This window comes from Xiphophorus hellerii, chromosome 8 (genome assembly GCF_003331165.1).
Source record: "Xiphophorus hellerii strain 12219 chromosome 8, Xiphophorus_hellerii-4.1, whole genome shotgun sequence".
NCBI lineage: Eukaryota > Metazoa > Chordata > Actinopteri > Cyprinodontiformes > Poeciliidae > Xiphophorus > Xiphophorus hellerii.
The window spans coordinates 18,860,711-18,884,986 of record NC_045679.1 but is presented as its reverse complement, the minus strand read 5'-3'; the positions used below and the strand labels follow the sequence as shown (position 1 = coordinate 18,884,986).

The window sequence follows — 24,276 nt, the reverse complement described above, 5'->3', positions numbered from 1 at the left end:
CATTCACTGTCTTTTTGATTAGCAGTGTAACAAATGTAATTTATTTTTTGTCTGACTCAAATATTTTTTAAAAACTGTTTCCAAATGCAAGAATTCTTTACCAATTTAAGAGCTTTTGGAGAATTAATTCTTATGTGATTCCAAACAATAAAAAAACATGTTTTATATCAGGACCTTCTGAAGAGTAAAACACAAAAAGAAGAAAATAGATAATGACTAACTTGTGTGACGTGAATACTGATCTGGAAAGGTGACATTTACGAAGAATGAAAGACAACACAGATCAGAAAATTTGATTAATTTTAGTGCCCTCTAGCGGTGGATGTCTGCCTTCCCAAGGATTTTTTTTTTAAGAAAAAGTCATCTAATATTGAAGATAGGGAGTTTAAGTTTTCCGGTGTTTATGTTCATTATTTTATTATTGACATATCTACTAATTTAATGTTTGGAACTATATACAATTTATATTAATTATATATTTTAAATACACGCTGGTGTCTGAATCAAAGTGGCTTAAACCTCTTAACTTCCTCCGCATGTTTCAGAAAATGAGTTCGTAGGTCATCTTATTTCCTCCCCATTAACTCCTACAAACTGTATCCGACTCTCTCCTGGGATTAGACTCCTAATAGGGGTGAAAGTGGCTTGCTCTTCAGTTGTTTACCAATCATCCGTGACAAATGACTAAAAAGAAGGAGGAAGAAAAAAAAAATGTGTTTGTGGCTTTAAAAGGACGATTTGTTTTGCCAAACTGTTGCAATTAGCGTTTCCTGTTGTCTGCTTGAATACCCTGCGAGCAAAAATAATACTGACGGTCATCTATTCATCTCTTCCCAGAGAGACAAACAATTGGTGTTTATTTGTTTGTTTATTTATTGCTCCCCCCTCTCATTTAAAGACTCATCACCCAACAACACAACAATCTTATGGCTTCTTTACACTTTTAATTATGGTGATGTTTGAGTTTTGTGCGACTAGAAAGTTACTAAAATACGAGATGTTCATAAAATTGAAATTGCGCACCACCTAGTGGTAAAAAAGGGTTACTGTGCAAGTGAAGTGGTGGGACCATGATGTGCAGGTTTCACAAACTTACGTATGTAAATTGAAGATTTTTTTTGTTTGTTTATTTATTGTTTACAGTTGAAAAACGATGGGATAGTGTGATGCTGAAATAAATTCTTCGCAACAGACATTTTGAATCTATTCGCAATAAGAAAAGCAGAGCAAATAAAAACAAACAAAAAACAAAAATGAATTCTTCCTCAGAAGTATGCATTTATTCAATTCTTTGAGTAAAAGATATTGTCATCGTAACACGTAATTCAGTTAAGATTCCTGGTTTCTACAACACAACCTTGCCAGTCAGTCAGCAGTTGAAACCTTTTATTTTGTGCAACTAAAAATGCTAATTCACCAAAAACATCATTGTTTTTGTGCATCTAGTGTCTTTCTATAGCACAGCGCTTATACATTGTAAATATGTGATTACAGAGCAGGTTGAGTAGACATCAGAGTCTGCGTTTGCAACCGGGCTTGTCTTGCCTTCAGTAGGATTCACTGTCTTGCTGTTTCAAAGTCAGAACTAGGAGGTCTAACACCTACAAAACAAGAATTAAGCAGAGAAATGTAAGCATATCAAAGGTCAGAGATTACAAACATTGTTTGACTCGACAGGCTGACCTCTCGGAGATGTTTTCCTCTGTTGCCTTCTCTCCTGTTGTTGTGGAGCAGCGTTCGCAGCACTGTTTGTTTTTGGTTCTCTGCTGACATTTCCTTCACAGTTTGGTCCTGATCAAAGATCTTGTCCGATTGTGAAAGCATGAGGTAGTCAAGGTTTTCCTGCTGCTGTCCAGGCAGACTTGTAATGCTCTTCTTCCCCATTAAATGACCTGTAGGTTGAAAATTATTATTATTATTATTATTATTATTATTATTATTATTATTATTATTATTATAAAAAGATGTTTCATTTAGTTATTCTTCAGCCAATTGCAATGACTTGAAATTTGCAAAAAATAATTTAAAGCCAGAAGATGTTATTAATGAGATAATTTCATTAGCTGCTTTTATTTCCCTTGCCGAGTCCATAACACAGACGGATGTATAGCAGGTGTTTTTCTTCATGCGAGTGTTTCACTTTAATTTAGAAGTTCAATGACAGAAAAAAAAACACATTTTGAAAGTTATGGTAAATTAAATATATATGATCAAAGATTCTGCTTTTTCTTAATATTAAATAAATATTTCTGATTAAAAATGGATGTTTTCTTACCTACAGCCCAGTGATTGCCCCTTGGATACATTTTTCCAACGACTAACGCAGGTCTCTCAGAGCAGCGCAGGAGACAAGGCGCTGCCGCCAGGATCATAAAAATCGGCCAGAGCGCCCTGCAAGACCATGAGTAACAAAGGCGCACCGCGCACATGATAGCAGAGAGGGTCAGCTCTAAACCAAGCGATGTGTACTAATCCTTACTTTGCATTGACTTAACTCGGTCTAACTTTAAATAATCGACACCATAATCGCTTTTTTTTTTTCCTGCTAGTTGCACCGATGTAAAGGGGGAAAAGCAAGACGTCCAGCCGAATTGCTGAAGTTCCTCTTTCGGTGCCTTTGATCGGAATGACTACTGATGAAAGAAAGTTAAATCCCCCTCCTGAAACAGCTGTGCGTCAGCGGGTCTTTAGCAAAAGTGCCACGGAGGAAACGTGATGCAGTTGGGTGATCATTTATAGTTGCCAATTACAGATCGCAGATGTTTATCTACATATTTTAATTCATATATCAGATGTGAACGTCATCGGAACACGAGGACCGAACCTCTGGATTCTGGTGTCTATTAATAGTCTATAATGTAGTTGGTAACTTTTTTTTTTTTCTTAGAGGGGAGGTTTCTGTTCAGGAGTTATATATTAATATTACCCTATTTACAGAAAGTTATAATGAAAACAACTATTTGCCATGGTTTTTACCTCTGAAAACTGGACCACAAAGTAGCATGAAAGAAAATGAAGCTCAGTTAGTAACTGTGATGGAGAGTCTTTATGGCATATTGATGGAAAAAAATTGTAGGTATATGTTTTTATTTTTTCTCACACTATTAACAAAAAATTAAAACAAAATGAATGCTGAAAACATTTTTAATGCTCCGGCTGCACAATGGTCAAATTCAGGATTTGACTCTAGGTTGATCTAAATTGTCCTAAGTGTGCGTGTCCAGGTGTGTACCGTTGTGGGGAAAAAAACTATTTCCAAGCACTGTTCAGGTAAAATCACTCAATCAGGTACCTTCTCACCCACTTACCACTGGTGCAAGATAAGCAGATAAGAGATGGATTTTTATTGTCTTTTCAGGTATTTTTGATTATGTAAACAACAATCTCTTCCAGTTATAAAAAGCTAAATTTCAATATGTTTGGAGCAATTGAGATTTGGAGAGCTGCAGCTCTGTGCCTTGAGAGTCAATTCTGGTTTTAGCTCAGATATGTGGTACAAATCCATTGTCAGCCTGCAAACTTACCTAAAGGTCTGAACACTTGTCATCCTCAGAAAGAACATTAAGAAGGAAGGAATGAAAGTTAGAATGAAGGTGCATTAACAGGAAATAGCAGGGCTGTGGCTGTTTTGTGCTCTAAGCTGTAACTGGCTCCATTAAGTCTTATGATTCAATAAAAAAAACTAAGGACAGTTTATCATTCTCATCATTGCTTCCACTCTGTCTAGGTTTGAACCATAGCAGTGTTATAGCAGCAATCAATTTTCCTTCCATGTTCCATGTTCCATGAGTTGAGCTATCTTCCACTCACGTTGTCCTACGTTGGCAAACCTAGGCATGTGTCCAACTATTGAGAGTAATATATTTTCTTTTTTTAAAAATGTATAAACTGCTTTCCAAAAGTATGCAATACATTGTAAAATGGTGCATTTTAGGGAGACAAGGTCTCTTAATATTGACCTTAGGTGTAAAATCTCAACAACATATTGTATTAAGTTATGTTTTTTTTTTTTTTATTTGTGTTTGAAGGCCTAGTGGCTGAAAGTTAACCTCTTAATCTCCAATCTTTAACTAAAGGCAGTAGGTAATTATTCGAATACATCTAATTCATCTACAGGATTGGAGGAAAAGTATCTTAAACGGCCAATGACCAGGTCTGTAAACGTCTCCTGGGAGATTAAGAAAAATGGCCAATTTAACATGGACCATGCATAGAATTAAGCAGATATAGAAAATGAATACAGGACATAACATTAAAGTAATAATTAAGAAAACATATAACACAACACAATTAGTTTTTTCTCCACATGTTACTGTCTTATCTGTAATTGTGAAGTTTTGCTTTTGCTGTTTAATCTTCAGAGGACGTATAAAAAGTATTTTTGTTGCTAAAAAAAAAAATCATACACATTTATAAGTTTCACATGACAATAAAGGAAAAAAAAATATTTTAGATTGTCCCGAGATCACAAAAGCCAGAAACTGTTTTATTTGGTAGCTTTGACTGATTCCGCTTATGGATGTTTGAGGTGTTGTAAAATAACTTCCCACTAAGTAAATCCAAGATTTTATTTTGAAAACCATTTCATAAAAATTCAAATGTCAAACATCCCATTGATATCTGAAAACAAGTCACATTTTGGTATGGATAGCAGACATGTGAAGTAAATTTCTATGTGTACAAAGTCTCAATGTAGTTACACAAGAACATCTAAAAACCTTTAAGCTACCTTTCATTGCTTCAACATTGTGACCAACTGGTAGGACTCAGACTATTAATGTTTGAGTCCAACTTAGAGAACCCTGCAGGCTGTAAGGCAATGAAAAAGAAGACATTTCTTCTTGCAATGAGATATTTTTATCAAAAAAGCTGCGATGTTTCAGAACCCATACTGTAGTTTGCCCTTTCCTGCTTTGTATTTTTTCCCCCCACTCACTCCTAGTATTTATCTTGGTGAGTGAATTGCAGCAGGTTCCCAAACCTCACCATTTTTCCAGAGCTGAAACCACCAAGGGAGGAACAATGATGACCCATGCACATAACACCAACTCTGTTACAGGAATACAACAATGCAGCATATTCCAAAAGATGTGAGTCACATCTTTTATGATTATTTGCGTCTCTAGAAAGCTCAGCAATGCGATTTTAGCTGCCTTCAAACGTAGTGAGGCACCCACACATGAAGCCTATATCAAATTCTCATACTTGACTGATCCCACTTATGACAGTATAGACTTACAGACGGGCATAAAAAAGAGAACGCATGAGGACAGACCAGGAGTCTGCACAGGTAAATAAAATTTTTTTGTTGAAAGGTTGAGGGTTCCCTCTGGCTATTGTTGGGTCACAACTATATACACATCCCTGCAGGAGTCTAAAAGAGTAAGTATGGTTCGATTTGCATGCTTGTCCAGAGTTGACCTTAACAAAACAGGATGAGTAACCTCCGTTCAAAGGGCAGCAACAGGTAGGATGCACGGCACAGTGCCACCTGAAATATTTGTTCACTTGTTTTACCAGAGACCAAACAAGAAAACACAAAAAAAGACACCAGGAATACTGTCTGCAATTGATGAAATGTGAGGCAAAGTTCTTTTGAAATCACTGCTTAACAGATTTCCCTTTTCATATTTTTGCCACTTCTTTCACCATTTTTTGTGAATTTAACCAAAAACAAATGAGTCAAGAAAAGAAATTCATGCAGTTTTACGGTCACAGCTCTAGAGACTGAGAAGGTTGTTAATCAACTCATAAGATCACGAACAGCTCCTGCCTGATTGTCTGTTCTTGATCACCTACACTAAGAACCACTTTATTAATTCCAGACGCCACAATCGAGCAAATCAAATCACCTTGAAAGGCTACGTCATTTTCCTTTCGCAAAGCAGCAATTATACATTTACTCTGATCAACATGAACTTTAAAACAAAAAAAAAACAAACTATTACTCAACAGGGGTCTGAAAAATTCCTGTTCTGGACACAATTTTAATATGCCATATAATACTCATGTTTATACTCATTGTTCCGGTTTCACTGTTCATTTCGGCATGGAAACAGCAGATGGCACTATGGGGTGAAATTTATGATAGTGTGATCCGCATATAAAAAAAAATGGACAATTAAATATATTGCACATTGTGTTCATCAAATTATTCAAATCTTACATTTAAAAAAACTACTTGATTTACTTGTGTTTAAGATCGTCTTTACAAGCTTTGTATGTTGCTATTATCTGCACAGAAATTAGTATTAAAAAGGCCACACTATTGGGTTTTAACAAATTTTTAGTGCTACTTTGAGGCATTTCATGCAAAAAAAAAAAATCAAGTTTGAGTAAAATTGCTTTCAATCATTTGGTGATTATGCTAATGTCTTTTCTATTTGCTAGTCATTACATTCATTTAAAGTCACATGACATTGATAATGACAGCTTTACTGAAAGCTAAAAGAATCATTTAAGGGCTTCCTCTCAGCAAGCAAAGCATCAGTTTAAATGGATAGTTTTGCCATTAAGAGGTCTTTGGTCTTCATCACTTTTCTGTCACTCTCCAGTCAGAGGATTTAAAGGCAATAATGGGGTGTGTGGAACGCTGTTGCTCTCATGCTGTTTTTTAAGTTGCTGATTCATTGAACGCCTGTAAGAAAAAGGAATGGTAAGAAGTCCACAAACTTCAATCAACAGCATAAATAACAATATTTTGGGGGTTTTAGAGATTTGTTTGAACTCTGCCGTCCTCATAGTTTAAGATTTATGATATATAATGCATCAGACTTTTTCTCAAACATGAACATGCACCAATTTTCTAATTGTTTTTAATTCTATTCAGCTGAAGGAAAGACTTCCAAATTATTGATTCACCAGTCAGATGATGGCACTGACAGAGTTAACCTGAGGGATCTGAGTATGAATCTGAGAGCTCATGTAATAAAGTGAGTGAGGAACAGTCGGGGGTTGGTTTTTGGATCGCTGTCCTATTTGTCATCAATGTGACTTATTATTACAATCTGTAGAAATCACTTGGCTTACATTGTGTCACAAATTAGATGATGTGCAACCAGCTGCTTGCAGGTGAGTCATGGGTCAAGTGAAATGGGTTTCTTCCTCTGAACTATATGATTAAACATTAGAGAAAGGCTGTCGAATGCTAAAATGGAAGAGAAAACACAACAGGTAAGGTTCTGAGCTTTAGCATTAGTGTGACATCATCTTGGGCAAAAATGCCTGAAAACAGAAACAGAGATGGGGCAGCTTCCAGCAGCCCTTCTTATATCCTGTTTGAGTGGAGGCAGTGTGACGTCATGTGACTCTGTAAGGGGTGGGGAGCAACCTCAGCCTCCTCTTTTGCATTGAATCTGTCACAGTGCCGGGAGGCAGTAGGCACTGTGAGGGCCTTTTATAATATACACACACACATGCTCATCTTCTACTGCCATTTCCAGTGTTTGAAATGCATTAGTGTGCTGAGATGAATACATCCTCTTAAGATTTTTCACATCTTAAGAGGATCATAAAGATGAAGAATTAGTTTATTCTGCAGCATGGTCGGCTGTCTTTGGCAGATCTGCAAAATGAATCGAGGACTCATAGAAGGCCAAAGAGAGCCAGTATTAATCTACTGGCAACCTCTGTTTTCCAGGTAGGTTACAAAATATCTCCTTATGTGTACCTATTTCTGGATCCCTTACTGTTATTTGGAGACATTTCCTAATTATTGTTTTCATTTGGGTTGGAATAACAAAAATGTAGATGTATATTTTGTTGTATTTTATGACAGGTTCATGCTATTTGTTTAATGCATAGTACAATATATAATGTGGCCTCAACACTTATGCACGATGTTAGTTACTTACTCTTTAATTTCACGTATCGCAGAGAAAATATCGCAATTAATCCATTTAAAAACCTAATCCTTTTGTAAGATTGTTTCAGGGCAAAGGCCTTAAACATTAACAGTGCGCACAGATTCAAGTCTGTTTTTAAAACTCAATTCTGCCTTCATTCTTCTTCTGTGTCCTCCACCCTCCCCCATGTCTCTGTCTCCCTCCCTTTCTCGTGTGTCTCTCTGCACCGGCTGCTGCTCCTGCTCCCGAGCCAGAGTGGAGAGTCCCCTCACCCTGCTGCACATGCAGAGACAAAAGGCCTCATTTGACTGCTGAACACTGCCCCCTTTCGCCATCCACTACTTCACGCCTCAGCTGTGGAGGTGGCATTGGTGCTGATTTTGATGGCGTTTGTGACAAAACGAGGCCTCCACCGAGACTGATAACTACTCCAGTGAAGAACAGAAGGAACAAGGGGCGGTGGAGGTGGGGAAGGAGGAAGGAGGAAAGAGGCTGGAACAGTGGGCTGTTAAAAGCAAGCGCTGAGGCCTCTACAGGAAAAAAAAAAATTCTCCTTGATATTTCTCAGAGTGGAAAATAAATCTGACAAGGGTATGCTTCGTTTACCTATATATGCATGAGTGCATGCTCACCTTCATCTGTGTCTTTGTGGGGGTGTAAGTTGGTTGGGGGGCAGAAGGAGGGAATCTGAGGGAATGAAAGTGCGTCTTTTTGATTGTTGCCTGTGTGTTACGTTGCTTGCCTTCACACCACATTGATCAATCTAGTGCTGCTGACAGATATTTAAAGCATTTGAGTATTTTTGTAGTTGATGTTAAAGCACAGAGAGCTTGCTGTAAGAAACCGACCAGACGGAGACCATCATGATAAGTCAAACAAAGGAGTTGTTTCATAATATTAAATGAATTTTCACATTGAATCCTGTTAAATCAAATGATCTGAATTAATTCTGGCCTGGTCTGATCTTTTAGCCCCTCGCCATTTCATACATTCGTAGTTTTGGTTGTTTTGTTCCTGAAAATTTTGGGTGTGAGATTTAGCTGGATGTTTCAAACTAACAATCTATCGACTACCCAACATTGTGATATTGTGTACCCACGCAGACAACTGATTTAAATTAATGTTCCACAATCTACCTGTAGCCCACTTTACTTACTGTACATGACTCAGTTACCAGCAGTAGGTTGGTCATAGACCCACTTGAGCCCAATGTTTTGGCTCAATTAGGCGTCATAACTTCTCATAAGTTAACTGATTTAGCTCCTGGTCAACTTATGCTAATTCATCCCTATTCCATACCAACAAGTTGCAATGTTGCCCTTTCCTTTCTTTCATTTTGTACCTCGCACGTGTGCCTAAATATTTTGGGTAGTAAATGGAGTCACTGGACATTTCTTATCAACCATCTATCAATTTTTATCGGACTGGGGAATGTCTTGCACCCACAATGACAACCAGTTTAATTGATTTTCTAAAATCTATCCATGTAACAACATGTATTTCTTGTCAGAAGGTCACTCACACTTATTTTGGTTTGATTAGAGGTCATAATTTCTTAACTCATCTAATTGTCCCAATGTCATATACACATTACAATTTCATAACCATGTATCTAAGCAGCTGAATTTCTCGATTTTTCACCCAGTGCTTTATAAACATAAGTATGTATGGCCTTTACAGATAAATGAAAGTAGGAAGGGACAAATTGGAAATTACACAGCTAAAAAAATTGGGGGTGCAAATTGACTGCTTATCTTTTTTTTTTTCCCTCTGACATTTTTGTATGTTTATGGCTCTGAAAATGAGTCACCTCCCTTGTTATGTTTCTAGCTTAAAACAATCTTGATGACGAAACGTGTCTATAAAGAAAGAAAACGTCGCAGTGCTTCCTGGGAGGTGGGCACAGCCTCTTCCTGTGCATTTTTGAGGCCGTGCTGCAGCAACCCAAGGCTTTATGTCGAGTGACCAGAACCAGCTGAAACCGGTTTGAGGCAGACTGAGGGCTGATGGGAACAATGCCGTCTCTATGCTACACGGGGACACAGATAACCCAGACTGCTCCACGGCAGCCCCTCACAGCTCAGCCGCTGGTGGCTAACAGGGCTCCCCTGCCTGCTCTTTGCCTGCTGAGTGTTGGGAGTGCAGAGCTGCACGGTTCACGAGGGGAGAAAGGAGATTTGGGAAGGGACGAGGGCAGGGGGACGGGGCTGGCTATGAGTCTGTGAATCTGCTGCTGGGAGCCCTGCCTCACACATTCACACACACACACTCAACACAGGAGCATGATCTATGTGTCTGTTTATATGTCTTAGTGCTGCTTGTGGTGCAGAGAATGACCGAAGACGATCCATATCAGGACCACCAGCACTCACCAGATGCCTGGATGTAACCTGACCTTGTATTCTGGGCCTTTGCCTGTTTGGGAAGATATTTTTTTTTTCCCAGACAGGGTGGGGTGGATGCCTCCTGTGGGTTAGCTGTGTTGTGACTCTGTTTGTTGCAGGATGGAAGGCAGCAAGGAAAGAAGGTTTGGCTAAGTGGCTGGACTGAGCGAAGACAAGAGGGTGAGGACTTGCTGATTAACCTTGCATGTCTCCACCATTATTTTACATACACTTTACTGAAACAGCAGCTGTATTTTATAAAATGTTGATTCTTACTGGAGAAAAAAAAAGTGCATGTGCATTAAACTGCTGGTATAGAAAGCCATTTTGTGTTGTGTTTTTGTCATTTTTCTTCATCAAAGCTTCCTACGTCAGGCTGCTGTCATGGCTGAAACTCGCTGTTTTTCAACCAGGCCTTTCTCCCTCTCCCTGCTGCAGCTTCACAGCTCAGCAGCCATTTTTTCTTCTCACAGGATTTACTGCCTTCCCTCTCCATTACCATTTTCATTCTCTTCACTGTATCTGTCATATTATCTCCATGATTCCTTCTCTTTGAATTGAAGTTATAAAATATGTATTCATGCAAAATAAGATTGTTTTTTGTCACGGCTCCATGAGTGCAGATATATTTGGTTCAAAGTACTACTCTGGTTTTGTATTACATAGAAGATCAGCTCCATGTATGTGACTCAAGCACCCATGTTTATTTACCTTATTTTACAGATCAAAATCAAGAAATTATTCAGATTTAATCACTTGGTTTTTTTTGTTTTATTTTGTTTTTGCTTGCAGAATTTAAACACGAACCACACAATCATAATACAAGCAAACATAACTTTCCACGACACTACAGTGCCAAAGGCTTGAATATAGGACTGCGTGACTGAAGACAAATTAGCATAGATCATGTAAATAAATAAACAAATAAATCTGACATTCAGAACACAAGAAATTCAGCATCTAAAATTCCATAATCTGCTTTCCATACAGTTTTGTTCACTTATTTACAAAGAGAATTCACGTCCATGAATGCCATGCTAATTTGGATCTTCAATGATTTATCGCACATGAAGTGGAATGACTATAGAACATGCGATTAGAATGAATTTATAAAACAACAACTTAATGCAAAAGTCAGTACTTTCTCTGATTAACTCCTGGTCAAAATTATACAGTATCCAATATACTGTACCTATACACCTTCCAATTTTAGTCTAAATGTTTCTTGACCTTACATCAGAAAGTATCTTTGACCTTACACAAGTGTTAGGCATTATTCTGGCTTAATATTTGGTCAGTGTTCTTAATAACAATTGTAGTAGTATCTTAGACTGGTTGGTTTCTGAGCACTGGCCCAAAATTTTAGTGTTATCCTCAAAGTTTTCTATTGAGTAGGAGTTGGTGCCACCCAGAAGCTTTATGCTAACTTGCTTTGTGCATTACATAAGCAGTTTGGACATGTGTTAAAAATAACTGTGCTGCTGGAACACCAAGTTATGTCCATGTTTCAACCTCCTAGCTGTTAGCTGTTGGTTTGTGGTAAAGTTGGAGTGTTTGGTGATAGTAATCACCCTTTGTTACTTTACCCACTTAATCGAATGCACCAATATCACTGGGAAAGAAATAACTCCACAGCATGATGCTACCTTCACCATGCTTGGCAGCTACCGCAGTGTTTCTATATTGAAAGCCTAACCTTGACTCCTTCATACTTGTGTAGCAAAACAGCTCAAATGCTTTCTTGTCATGTTGTAAAGCTTTTCTCCATAAGGCAATTGGTTTCTCCATGTGAGCAGCAGCAGTTAAGTATGCAAATTTCCTCAGATTGTCGGCCTTTAGCAGTGAAATTGGTTTCGCTGTACACAGTAAGACAGGCAGACCAGCATCTTCCAGCTTACAGCAGCCATGAGCCTTGGTGTTTCTTGCATTGTTTCTGAACATTTTTATTAGTTTATCTTTTATCTGACAGTAAGAGTTTGAGTCAGTTGAAATTTGAACACCACTTGGTAGTTAACAGGCTAAAAAGCACAAAACATACATATAAACTGGTTTTCAAATAATGGCTTGGTGAAGTTTTGGGAAACTCAAAACAGTAATTTAATGTATTCATATTGTCTGAGTTTATGAGAGCAGTTGTTTGCCTATCAAAAGGTTTACTTTGTGGGGATTTTACATGTACTACTTGAACCAAGTGTCCCAAATTTGCTTGTTCTGTGTATTTCCAAATGTTCAAGAGCTCCATATGAACCTATGCAAACCTAATACTGTTACAAGTGTCTGTGTGTGTGTGTGTTCTCACCTTGTCAGTGAACCATAAGACTAAATCACCAGCATTAGCACAGAATTTAGTAGTGCTGCCAGATTGGCCAGTATGTTTGATCTTCAATTACAGAAGAAAATGCTTTGAGTTAATGCCAAGAATATGTTGTATTAGATGTTAAAAAAAAAACAATTATACACAATTATTTTTGATCATATTTAAATTAACATACAAACTATATCAAATACTGAGGGAACATTTTTAGTTCAAAAACATATTCCAAAAATGTTGTGATCAAAGCATCTGTCTTGGAGTGGGGAATTCAAGCTTAATTAAACTGTTCTCAATTCATTTGTGTATTTCAGGTGACCTAATCATCAGAACAAGGGAAGGAACATGGGAGATATGAAGACGCCTGACTTTGATGACCTACTGGCAGCCTTTAACATCCCTGACATGGTGGATCCTAAAGCTGCCATTGAATCTGGTCACCAAGATGAGCAAGATGGACAACTCAAGCAACAGAGTAATCGGGGGATTGACTGTGAAGATGAGTCTCACAACTCCTGCAGCGAACATGATGCTGGTGTTAGTGTAATTGTAAAAAACATTTGCAGCACAGACACAAGTGAATATGTTGGAACCAAATTTGAAAAAGACAAGTATTTTAACTCTCATTCCCAAGCAAGTGCTGTTGGCAATGGACTATCTAATGGCTGCTTATCAACAGCACCACCAGCTGCTCAACACACTAAGGAAGGATTGAAAGTTCCCAGAGATGATGGATATAAATTCAATCCTCAATCTCCTACTTTCACTCAGTTCAGTCCAATATCTAGTGCTGAAGAGTTTGATGATGAGGACAAAATTGAGGTAGTTGACACAACTGGCGCACAGAAAAGCCAAGTCTTCTTTACTTCCATTGCTAAAACAGAGGACCAGATTTCAAAGATTGACAACAAATCAGGTCAAAACAAGAATCAGAGTCAAAGGAGATTTTCTTACAGTCCATCTCAATTACCTTTGCCAGAAAAAACCCGGAAAGACAATTATTTCAAACCTCAAAATCAAGCCTCCATGGATGCTATAAAGTCACCTGAGCTAGTTGATGTGCTAAGTATCCCACAAGTCAAAGACCAGTCCCCCACAAAACTGTATTCTTGTATAGCAGCTATTGCATCACTAAGTGGGAAAACATCTGAATTTGATGTGTTGGACTCTATACCAGCACAGAAAGAGCCTAAACCATCTAAGGAAAATCTCAGAGCAATAGACAGACTACAGGAGCAAGAGTCAGACATTGACTTGACAAAGAACCTTCTTACCAGAGAACCAGAAAGCCCCTCTGGTGTCATCAGTGAGGGCAGCAGCAAAGGTTCCCCTGCTTCTAACATAGACACCACTCCAGTCATTCCAAAGGTTAGAATTAAAACAATTAAGACCTCTTCTGGACAGATTAAGCGTACTGTCAGTAGAGTCCTTCCGGAATTTGAAACTGAAAGCTTGAAGAATGAAGACAATAGTCCATGTCTTATGACAACTACCAGTACAATTTTTACATCACCAACAAGGTGCTCTTTGCCATCGACCGTGGTAGCAACTAGCGGGTGCCCATCAATTGAAATCACGAAACAAATGACTATTAAGCCTGTGGCGACAGCTTTCCTGCCAGTATCCGCAGTCAAAACAGCTGGTTCACAAGTTATTAACCTTAAGCTGGCTAACAACACTACTGTCAAAGCAACAGTTATCCCTGCCGCATCTGTGCAAAGTGCCAGCAGTGCTATCCTGAAAGCCGCAAATGCTATCCAGCAACAAACAGTCATGGTACCTGCCTCCAGTTTGGCCAATGCTAAACTTGTGCCAAAGACAGTGCATCTTAGTAACCTCAGTATTCTTCCTCAGTCAGTATCATCTGTTGCCTGTGATCTTCAGCAGGTCTTATGCTCCTCGGAACTTTCTCAAAAGCAACGATCACAACAAAGTAAACAGACTGGTGTCACTGGCCAAGCTTCCAAAAAGGTCTCTCGGGTTCAGGTGTTCACAAGCTCTCCAGGCTCTGTAGTAGATGCTTTCAATAAAGTCCTAAGTAGCCTGAACCCTCTTCCTGTGTATGTCCCAAACCTCTCTCCACCAACCTCAGCCTGTATTTCATTACCCTCCCGGGGCTACAAATGCCTGGAGTGTGGAGACTCGTTTGCTCTTGAAAAGAGCCTGACGCACCACTATGAACGCCGGAGTGTGCGAATCGAAGTCACCTGCAACCACTGTGCCAAAAGTTTGGTTTTCTACAACAAATGTAGCCTTTTATCTCATGCAAGAGGTCACAAGGACAAAGGGGTGGTCATGCAGTGCTCACATCTAATCCTCAAACCCATTCCTGCAGATCAGATGATTAGTTCATCAAATTTGCCAGTGGCCCCTTGTATCACTATAAACACCCCCACATCTCAAGCACAGGCACCTGCAAGTCAAACACAAGCTAAGATTGCTGGTAGTAACCAGACTACAGTGATATCAGCTCCTTGCAGCACTCCCCTTATGGCAGCCATGCCTTTGGAGGATGATGCATCAAAGCTTGGTCGGCACAACTTGAAATGTTTGGAGTGCAATGAAATATTCCAGGATGACAGTTCACTGGCCATGCACTATCAACAAGCACCAGAATCCAACAGTCAGGTAGGTACCATATTATTTAAAAAAAAGGCTAAGGCTTGACAAGGGCTGCATAGGTATATACTGTAGTTGTTTGTATGGTTGCCTTGTCCCAAGAAAGTCCTTTGTCTGAATCCCAGGGAGAACAGGTATGCTCTGCATGGAGTTTACCTGTTCTCCCTGTGCATGTCTAGGTTCTCTAACTCTTAACTTCCTTCCACAGTTTAAAAATATGTGTGTTAGTTCAATTGATATTTCTAAATTGGTTTCAGAGTGAGTGTGTGCATGGTCATTTTTCTGGATGGATGGATGGATGGATGGATGGATGGATGGATGGACGGACGGACGGACGGACGGACCCTGTCCTGGCCTGTAGCGTTATTATTGATCACTCTGTCTCTTTGTAATATTCCTGCATTTTTGCATAATTGTTCCAGCTAGTTCATAAAAATAGACCAACATTTATTTTCTTCTTTCATAGAAAACATGCACAGTTTGCCAGATGCTTCTTCCAAATCAATGCAGCTTTCTGTCACACCAACGAATCCATCAGCACAAGTCCCCTTATATTTGTCCAGAGTGTGGTGCCAGTTGTCGCTCTGTTCACTTTCAGTCCCACGTCACCAAGAACTGCCTGCACTACACTCGCAGAATCGGCTATCGGTGAGTATATCTTAATTAAAACCAAAATTATCCAAACTTCTAGTTTCTCTTTTGCTGAGATATCATTTGGAGTGGTTGCGTACATTTCATTGTTGAAGAGAACCAATGTTTCACTCTAAGTGGTCTTTTTCTTACTTCAATGTCCAAAGACCATTTTAATTGTCATTTTAATTGCAGTTATTTAGCTTGGTTTCTTAGCAATTTGGCTTCAGCTTGACACCTAATATCGTTTCATGACACATCATTCATGACGAAATGACAGGGACAAAAGGTGACAGTCACAATCCTTGTGGTTAAGTCATCCAAGATACAGGCTATTAAAAAATATATTTTTTTGTTTTCAAGCAATAATAGACCAGTTAAAAACCTGTTTTCAACCAATTCTTGATATTTTTGTCCCTAAAGGCCAAATGCAGAGAAACACTCACTCCCTCATTAACATAACACCTCAATTGAAGAAGAGCTGGAGCATATCAAAGAAGTCATTGGTGAGAGGTAGAGTACTCCATTATAAAGGCTGCCAGTCCATCATAGGACAACATAGATACACAAATTACAACAATGTACACCCCCTACATACATCTAAAGACAATTTAGTGTGAGCTTGATAGGTTACTAGTGTTGGTACTGCTATTTTTGTATTTAAGAACAGAAGTAACATTCAAATGACTTAATTTAATAGGGGAACCAACAACTGTCATCAAGGATTTGCAATAACTATGGGACTTTTTCATAATTGTGGAATGCAAATTTATCCAAATTTTCCTCACACATTTTTGCACATTTGTTTTATTCAGACACACTGTAGGATTTTTGAACCAAAAGGACCTGTTTAAGGTCATGTCACATTTCGAAATCAGCTTTAGGTTTGGAGTTTGATGAGGCCAATTTAGCTGTTTAGTAAATCAAGGGAGGATGTCTTGTATACTTTGGATTATTGTTCTGCTGCCTAACCTTTTGTTTGGAAGAGTAATGGAAAAAATAGGAAAAAAACTTTAAACAAGTTCTATCTAAACGTATGGCTTGACTTTATTTTATTCATACTTTGTTCAACTTGCCTTTGTGTCTTTTCTGTGTTGTTTTCCAGCTGTGTTCACTGTAGCATGATCTTTGTTGATGTTACAACTCTCAAGTCTCACATCCAGAACATGCACTGTGAGGTCTTCTACAAATGTCCACTCTGCCCCATGGCTTTCAAGTCTGCACCAGGAACTCACTCCCATGCATACACACAGCATCCAGGGGCCAAGGCAGGCGAGCCCAAGTAGGTTCCTTTTTGTTTATAATGTGTTTAGAATTAATTAATTAGATTTCAACACTTTAATGGTTAATTTAATTTTGTTTGCTGCATTATCATTTGTCTCTTACTTGTTAAGTCTATAGGAAACTAAGCCTACGCATTTGCAGATACCCAACCTCTTTTTTAATTCACACAAGTTAGCGCTAATGTAACGTAAACCCCATGTCCAATTCCTTTCTGTCTAGATAACCATCCTTGGCTTCCTTCTCAGCAGAAGGATTTGCTGCTTTTCATTACAGCGGCTTAAATTGTGTTTGTTTTTTTCCACATGGAAACCTTTAACCACTTAACACCTAACCACAGCAATTTACTTACTGACGGGAAATGCTAAAAACTTCAGATACGTTAAGCTTTTATTGCAGTAGCATAATCTCACACAGCTTTAGAAACTACATTATTGGTGAAAGTTGTGCACGCCAACAAGGAATTTGACTTTGGTCCCGTTTTGCTCTCAGTGGACAGAAATTTAAAAACAGATAACGTAAAATTTGGTGGAAAAGAAATTGTTCAAGAACATAGGTACATATACTGGGTTTTTTATTTAGGTAAGATCAAAGTGCAAATGTGCATAGTATATATCTGGACACTGTTCATCAAAATGATGAGACTTTTTAACTACTTGTTTTTGCAATTAGCACTCTGCAGCGGCAACCTGAAGGTAAAAGTCTAAGTGTGGGGTTTATAGAGATGTTAGCTTCCCTTTTCCTGACCTTAGAATTTTACAAGTCCTAAATGTCAGCCCTGATGATCTTCTCTTCAGGCCAGATTGTTTGTCGCAATCTAGTCCTGTCATGTTTTGTGGCTTAGCCAAACCACACAGTACTAGCTGTGCACAAGAGCACATGGCAAATGTATAAATTCACATGGTGTTTAGCAAACGTCTCACATTATGCACACATCTGTTTCAAAAGATCAATTTATTTTTTCTCACAATTTTACAGGGTATTTTGAAAGGTATTATGGAATTTAATTAACAAACACAAATGTACTTTTTTCTTGAACAAATCCTAACAGTTTTAGTATTGGCTTCTGTAAATACAGCTGTAGCTCAGATTGTAGAGGATGCTTTGAGTCTGTTACATTTTGCTATGTCTGACTAATAATTATGACATTTTCTGTCTTCCAGGGTGATACATAAATGCTCCATGTGTGACACAGTGTTCACTCTCCAGTCCTTGCTCAGCTCACATTTTGAGCAGCATATGTCCAATTTTAAAGTTTCCGTCTTTAAATGTCCCGACTGTTCCATGCACTATGCACAGAAGCAGCTGATGCTGGACCACATTAAGGTAATCACAAGTTTTTAAAATTTTTTACAATTATTCTATTTATAACTTCAAACCAAGCTAAATTAAACCTCCTCTTGTAACACCTAATGCCAATCACTTCAGTCATATTAATTTAATGAAGTGGTTCATGGCACATTATGAATATTAGTGTGCCAAAAGGTGTTAAAAGGTGCTGTTATGGATCTTCTCAGGCCATCCATGGAACCCTGAAGACCATAGAGGGTCCACCAAACCTGGGGATCAACCTTCCACTTAGCGCCAAGCCCACCAATTCCAATAGCGCCAACAGCAACATCCCTAAAAATAACAACAAAAATGGAGAAAATGTCTTTTGTCAAGACAAGGGAGAAAAGAAGCCTTCATCATCGCCACTGAAGACAACCAATAGCAACTGTGCAGCAGACCTAAAGAGCCCTGTCAGCTCAGGATACACATGTGGAGAATGCAACGCCTCCCTCAGGTCCAGGGAGCTGTTTGTCACACACATGAAGCGTGAACACGGCAAGGTGAATGTTCTGCAGTGTTGTTTTTAAAAAGACAGTTTCTTTTGCTTTGTTCGTGACACTTCAAATATAACTTTCAAACTGCAGATACTGAAGAAGCATCCATGTCAACAGTGTGATAAGTCTTTCAGCTCCACCCACAGTCTTTGCCGACACAACCGTCTAAAACATAAAGGACTACGAAAGGTCTACGCCTGCCCGTGAGTACCACCACCCTACTTAGAGTGATTAATCAATAGCTGTAATTCTGTATTAACACAAACCCATTAATGCATCCTTAATAGTACTGAGCTAAATCTTCCACACACAACCATTCAGTTCAGCTATGAAAGTAAAATTTGAGTTTGAGCACAACATTAAAGATTTTTCTATCAATCCATTTAAGTAAAAAAGTTGAAATATGAAAGAACATTTAAATCAACTGGATGGTTTCTTCCATTGTTCATCCAATTAACACAGTTTAATTTAAGAAATGAAAATTACTACATAATGTGCATAGTCCATGTGTAATGTCCATGGATGGACATTACTACATAATGTCCATTATGTGTCACATAATGTCACATAATGTCCATTATGTGACAATGTTCTGCACATGTGTGCACATTATGTGCACACACATTATGTGTGTGTGCATACATAATGCGCACACACATAATGTCTCTGTATATCTGTCAGATATACAGCAATAAAAATTATTCTATTTGTCTTATTATTGATATTAATTTTCAGACACTGCCCTGCTCTAAGTCAGCCCTTCACAAAAAGAGTGCTGCTGGACCAGCACATTCAGATGATTCACGGAGGTAAACACCCAGCAGGACGGACTGAAAATGTTGAGACACCACCTGACAAGCAAATGGTACAGCTGCATGAATTTAACAATTTAATATCTGCCAAAACGTCTGTCTTTGTATTTATTGCTATTTTGTTTTCAACAGTTACGTAAAGGTTTTCTGTGCTTTGTTACTTCTTTATATTAAGTGTTTTTGCTTTATTATTTTTATGTTTGATATTTAAAAATAAAAATAAAAACTTTGATTTGGTTCATATTTTAGTTTTATAAATATTTTGTTGTGTTTTTGTATTATTTTGCTTATTTATTGCAATCATAGTCTGTTACGAATCATTCATTTTCTGTCATCACAGTTTTTGAGCTGAAATGTTGGACCTAGTGTTGGCTAATCTGCTGTTTTGTTGCACTTCCTAAAGTACTGAACTCTTTGTTAGATTGATGCCAATGAGTTTTGCACTTCATGGCAAAGCTATTTTCCTGAGCTCATCTTTTGCTTCCTTTTCAGAACCGAAGCCCCAAAAGAAATCCAGATGAAGATGAGGGGTCTCCAGGCTTGAACTCCAGGGGTTCCGACTCACAACCACTGAAGAGACTAAAAGTGAACATTCTCAAAAATCACAAATGTGCCGTCTGTGGCTTCACCACTGAGGATATTGCTGCTTTCCACAAGCACATTCCCCAGCACAAGTCTGATGGCTCATCCCACCAATGTCAGGAGTGTGGACTCTGCTACACCTCCCCCCGCTCGCTGGCTCGACACCTCTTCATCGTCCATCGGCTAAAGGAGCTCAAGAGTCTCGGTAGATATAATGGGAGAGACCGGGAAGATGAAGAGAGTCAACGGGAAAACCAATTGGATGTTGTAGATGAGAACAATGACGGGACGCCGAGTACCAAATGTAAGGTGTGTGGGAATACGTTTGAGACTGAAGGACATTTGAAAACTCACATGAGGACACATGGGATGGCATTCATAAGGTCAAAGACCCTTAGCGCTGCTCAAAAGTGAGAGAAGGTGAATTATAACCATTCCATAAGTTTCTTAAACCTGTGGTACCTCCTATAGATGTGGTTATCCTGTAAATACATGATGTTGTAGTGTACAACTTTATGTAAACAGTAGAATATACACGCAAGAAAATGTAATACACATCAAAGTCTCCATTTGTGTCTTTCAGCAAAAATATCAGGAACGTTTTTGTACAGACAGAGAATTTTCAAAAGACTTTGAGTAAATTTGTTAAGATGACCTGATTATTTCCAAAGTATTCTTTTCACTACGACAAAACAATGTATAAAACCACTATTATAATCTGCATTTGATTAGCAGTCTAATTTTTAGTGCTTCTGATATTCAACGAAAGTCTGGCAGAAAAAAAAATTAAACTACAGGTATAGGTATTTCCTTTGTTGAGGACCTACATTTCAGAATATACTCTGAAACTGCAATTACAACAAATTAACTACCTTTTTTTCCTTATTGCCATGAAAAGAAAATGCAGCTGTGCATCTATAATTTGCCTAAAAATGCTAGATGCCAAAACAATTTAATCCACTTTGAGCTTTCAGAAGATTTCTGGCCTATTAAAAACAAACTGCATCCAACAAATGTCAAACAAAGTCTGATGAATAGAAAAATGAACAATGATTTCAAAACTTAAATCATTAAAGTAAAGGTCAAATAAAAATTATTGAGTATCTCAAATAATAATATGTTTTTTCCTAATAATCCTCAGTCAAATTCAAGAACAATTGTAAAATTTGTTCTCGTCATGGCAGCTCTCTGAGGTAAATATATTTTTTCCAAAGTACTTAAAACATAAAATATTAAGCGCTTGACTTTCAGTCTTTCCAGATTGTTAGTGTCAATTTGTCTTTAGAGCACAGTGGAAAGACTGACATATCCATAGTAATATTTAACTGATTCTTAGATACTTTTTTTTTTCTTTATAATAACTTTTCTATATTTTAAATTGTAGGCCAATGTTGGAATTATGATGAATGTGCGCTGCCTTGAATCTTGCTGAAAATGAATGTAACCTAGGCAGTGAAGCTGAAATATTGATAGCACATAGCAAGTTAATAAAACATTATCTCAATAGTGTTTTAATTACTTTTTTGTTCTTGTCAAAAAAAGAGAACCTCTTTGTTCCTATTTGTCAGCAGCCTCTTTCATGGAACAAGTCACAAAGTCGAGCCTGTATTTAAACTGCCTCTGGTTGTAATGGCTTATCAATACATAATCATCAGCTTACATAAATCAGCCTAGTTTAATAGTTAACTTGACAGGGTCAATAATGGTCATTGGACATAACAGATGCTTCAAACTGGTATCAAGCTACATATTCATAACAGAACCATTCGAGACCAAGCTCTAGAAACTCCCAAATAATTTCACAATTCTGTTGAGGCTGTGTCACTTTTGCCTGGGACAGTTACAACGCTGTGGAAAAAATGTTTGCCAACTTTAAGTTTCTTTAGTTTTTCCTGTTTTGTTTGTTTTTTTTTAATCACAGACGTTTCATATTGTCAACCACATTTTATTATTGGATATAAAAAAAATAACTTAATGAGCCACTTTGAGTTGCAGCTAATGGTGTGCTTCTTTGTGGCAAGATGGCTATATTTTGAAGCAACATAACTGACCCAGACCACTACACCACCATTGAATTTCTAGGCATGATGTTCTTTTTCTGAAATGAAAAATGTACGCTCTTAACACCATGTTTAGACTAGTCCATGTTTCATAAATAAGATGATGAAATAGCCCTCGTCTCTACTCTTCGTTATGTTTGTTATGAGAACCTCTTTCTGATTCACCAAATTGATTACACTGTAATTGCCATTTACTTCAACTAACATACTGGCCGTTCAAAAGCAACCATGAAAATTTGCTTCAAATAAAAACTAGTCTCTTTTTAAAAGGAATAAAATGAAATCTTTAAGTGTCTTCTCAGCTTTTGACACAACTCCATCCACAGTCTGATAAGAATCTTAATACTTTGCACTGTAAAGCTGCATGTGAGAAGCAGTCTGTGAATTGTGTGATAATTATTATGTGTCTTACTGCTGCTTCTGCCATTTTTAAAAAAATTCTGATGCTTGTGTGCAAGATTATTTTTTATGTCAATAAACAGAGAAAAATGCCAGAAGTGACCCAATCATAAATGCATATTAAACATCAGCTGTTCTCTGAAAAAATATTAGGAATCCATTTGTCATTATTTGCACTAAAACCAACAAAGCCTTCCACACCACTATACAGTGAAGATATTTAGAAAGTCTAAAAATAAGCAAGCTTGTAAAATGGTTTATTGCACTGTTATGACTTCACACTTTTAAAAAAAGCCCTACTATTAATTTATATGATTTCTTTTGCCAAAAAAACATCTCTTTTTTTATGCAAGTGCTGATTTTACCTTGTCATGTTTGTGTATTTGCATGAGTAGCAGTCCGGCCTTAGGAGATCAACATGCCTCTTTGCAATCTGTAAATAACGTAATGTCCATTGTTTTCTACGGAAACGTATTACTTTCTGATGTTTTACTATCAGAAAATAACAGAATGAGTTAAATATCATACCAAACTTTCCTGTGAAACTGGATATGATTAAGACAGGAGCAGAATGGCAAGTACATTCAGTGATTTTCAGTAATTTCCAAAAGATCAGTTATCTTTCTGGTTGTGTCTGCCCTTGCAATGTACTTATTGGGTAAAATGCCCTACAATCTGGTGAAGAGTACCGGTACTATCATTTGTTCATTAAAGTCCACACTATGGCCATAGACACCTGTTTACAGTGCGTTTTGACATTTGCTGCACGTTTGGTGACAGTAATTTCCTCTCTCGAGACGTGGTCATACTTGTTTAGATTTTTCTAAATTGTGGAGAGATATTAAGACAAAAAGAAATACATATAAGCAGATCTTTTAAACATTTTTACTAAAGGTGCTGAAAAGTATTGATGCCACTGTACACATTTAAAGTGCAATGAAATGGGTTCTTTTTCTATGCCATTAATCCTTTATTTCACTGTCACTTTCAAATTTTCATTGGTCAACACATTTTTGTATGCATTTTATTCTTGACTGACTTTTTTTCATACAACAGTACACATAATTTCTCTTTTGGTATTTGTAAAATTGTAATTAATTAAATTAAGTTAAGCTTTGCATGTCAATAATGTCCAGCTTTACGCTGAGCAATGAAGGTTTGTGTTATAACGTTTCTTCCTGACTCTGTCGCACTGTTTCCAGATAAAGCTCTTGCTCTCTTTCGGCTGCTTGGTGAGACAACGTCTCCCTCTAGTGGGCAGTTTGCACAGATATTATCACGGGTGTAGCATATTTATTGTCATTATAAATAAATATGGTACTTAAATAAGGTACTTTTGTAAAACAAATGCAGGAATCTTTCTTGTGTCTCTGAAGTTCTATCAGGGATAATGTAATAATAATAATAATAATAATAATAATAATAATAATAATAATAATAATAATAATAATAATAATAATAATAACCAGAACTAAAGATGAATAGGACTACTTAATTATTCAAGTAAGAGTAAAAAAAAGTATTTTAC

The 24,276-nt window shown here is 37.6% G+C and overlaps 2 protein-coding genes across 2 annotated transcripts; one reads left to right on the top strand and one right to left on the bottom strand.

The window, feature by feature from the left end:
* Window positions 1–1,254: 1,254 nt before the first annotated feature.
* On the bottom strand, window positions 1,255–2,703 carry grp (gastrin-releasing peptide). Its single transcript, XM_032569186.1, has 3 exons — window positions 2,276–2,703; window positions 1,684–1,892; window positions 1,255–1,601 (listed from the first exon to the last, which is right to left on the bottom strand). Exons 1-3 carry the CDS (start codon window positions 2,427–2,429, stop codon window positions 1,548–1,550), a joined length of 417 nt encoding a protein of 138 aa, XP_032425077.1. The 5' UTR covers window positions 2,430–2,703; the 3' UTR covers window positions 1,255–1,547.
* Window positions 2,704–8,076: 5,373 nt separating this feature from the next.
* Window positions 8,077–22,897, top strand: znf532 (zinc finger protein 532). The gene is made up of 9 exons (XM_032569528.1): window positions 8,077–10,408; window positions 12,854–15,167; window positions 15,625–15,806; window positions 16,894–17,070; window positions 18,233–18,395; window positions 18,587–18,901; window positions 18,986–19,098; window positions 19,631–19,760; window positions 20,200–22,897. The coding sequence occupies exons 2-9, from the start codon at window positions 12,885–12,887 to the stop codon at window positions 20,701–20,703; spliced, it is 3,867 nt and encodes a 1,288-aa protein (XP_032425419.1). The 5' UTR covers window positions 8,077–10,408; window positions 12,854–12,884; the 3' UTR covers window positions 20,704–22,897.
* Window positions 22,898–24,276: the final 1,379 nt, after the last annotated feature.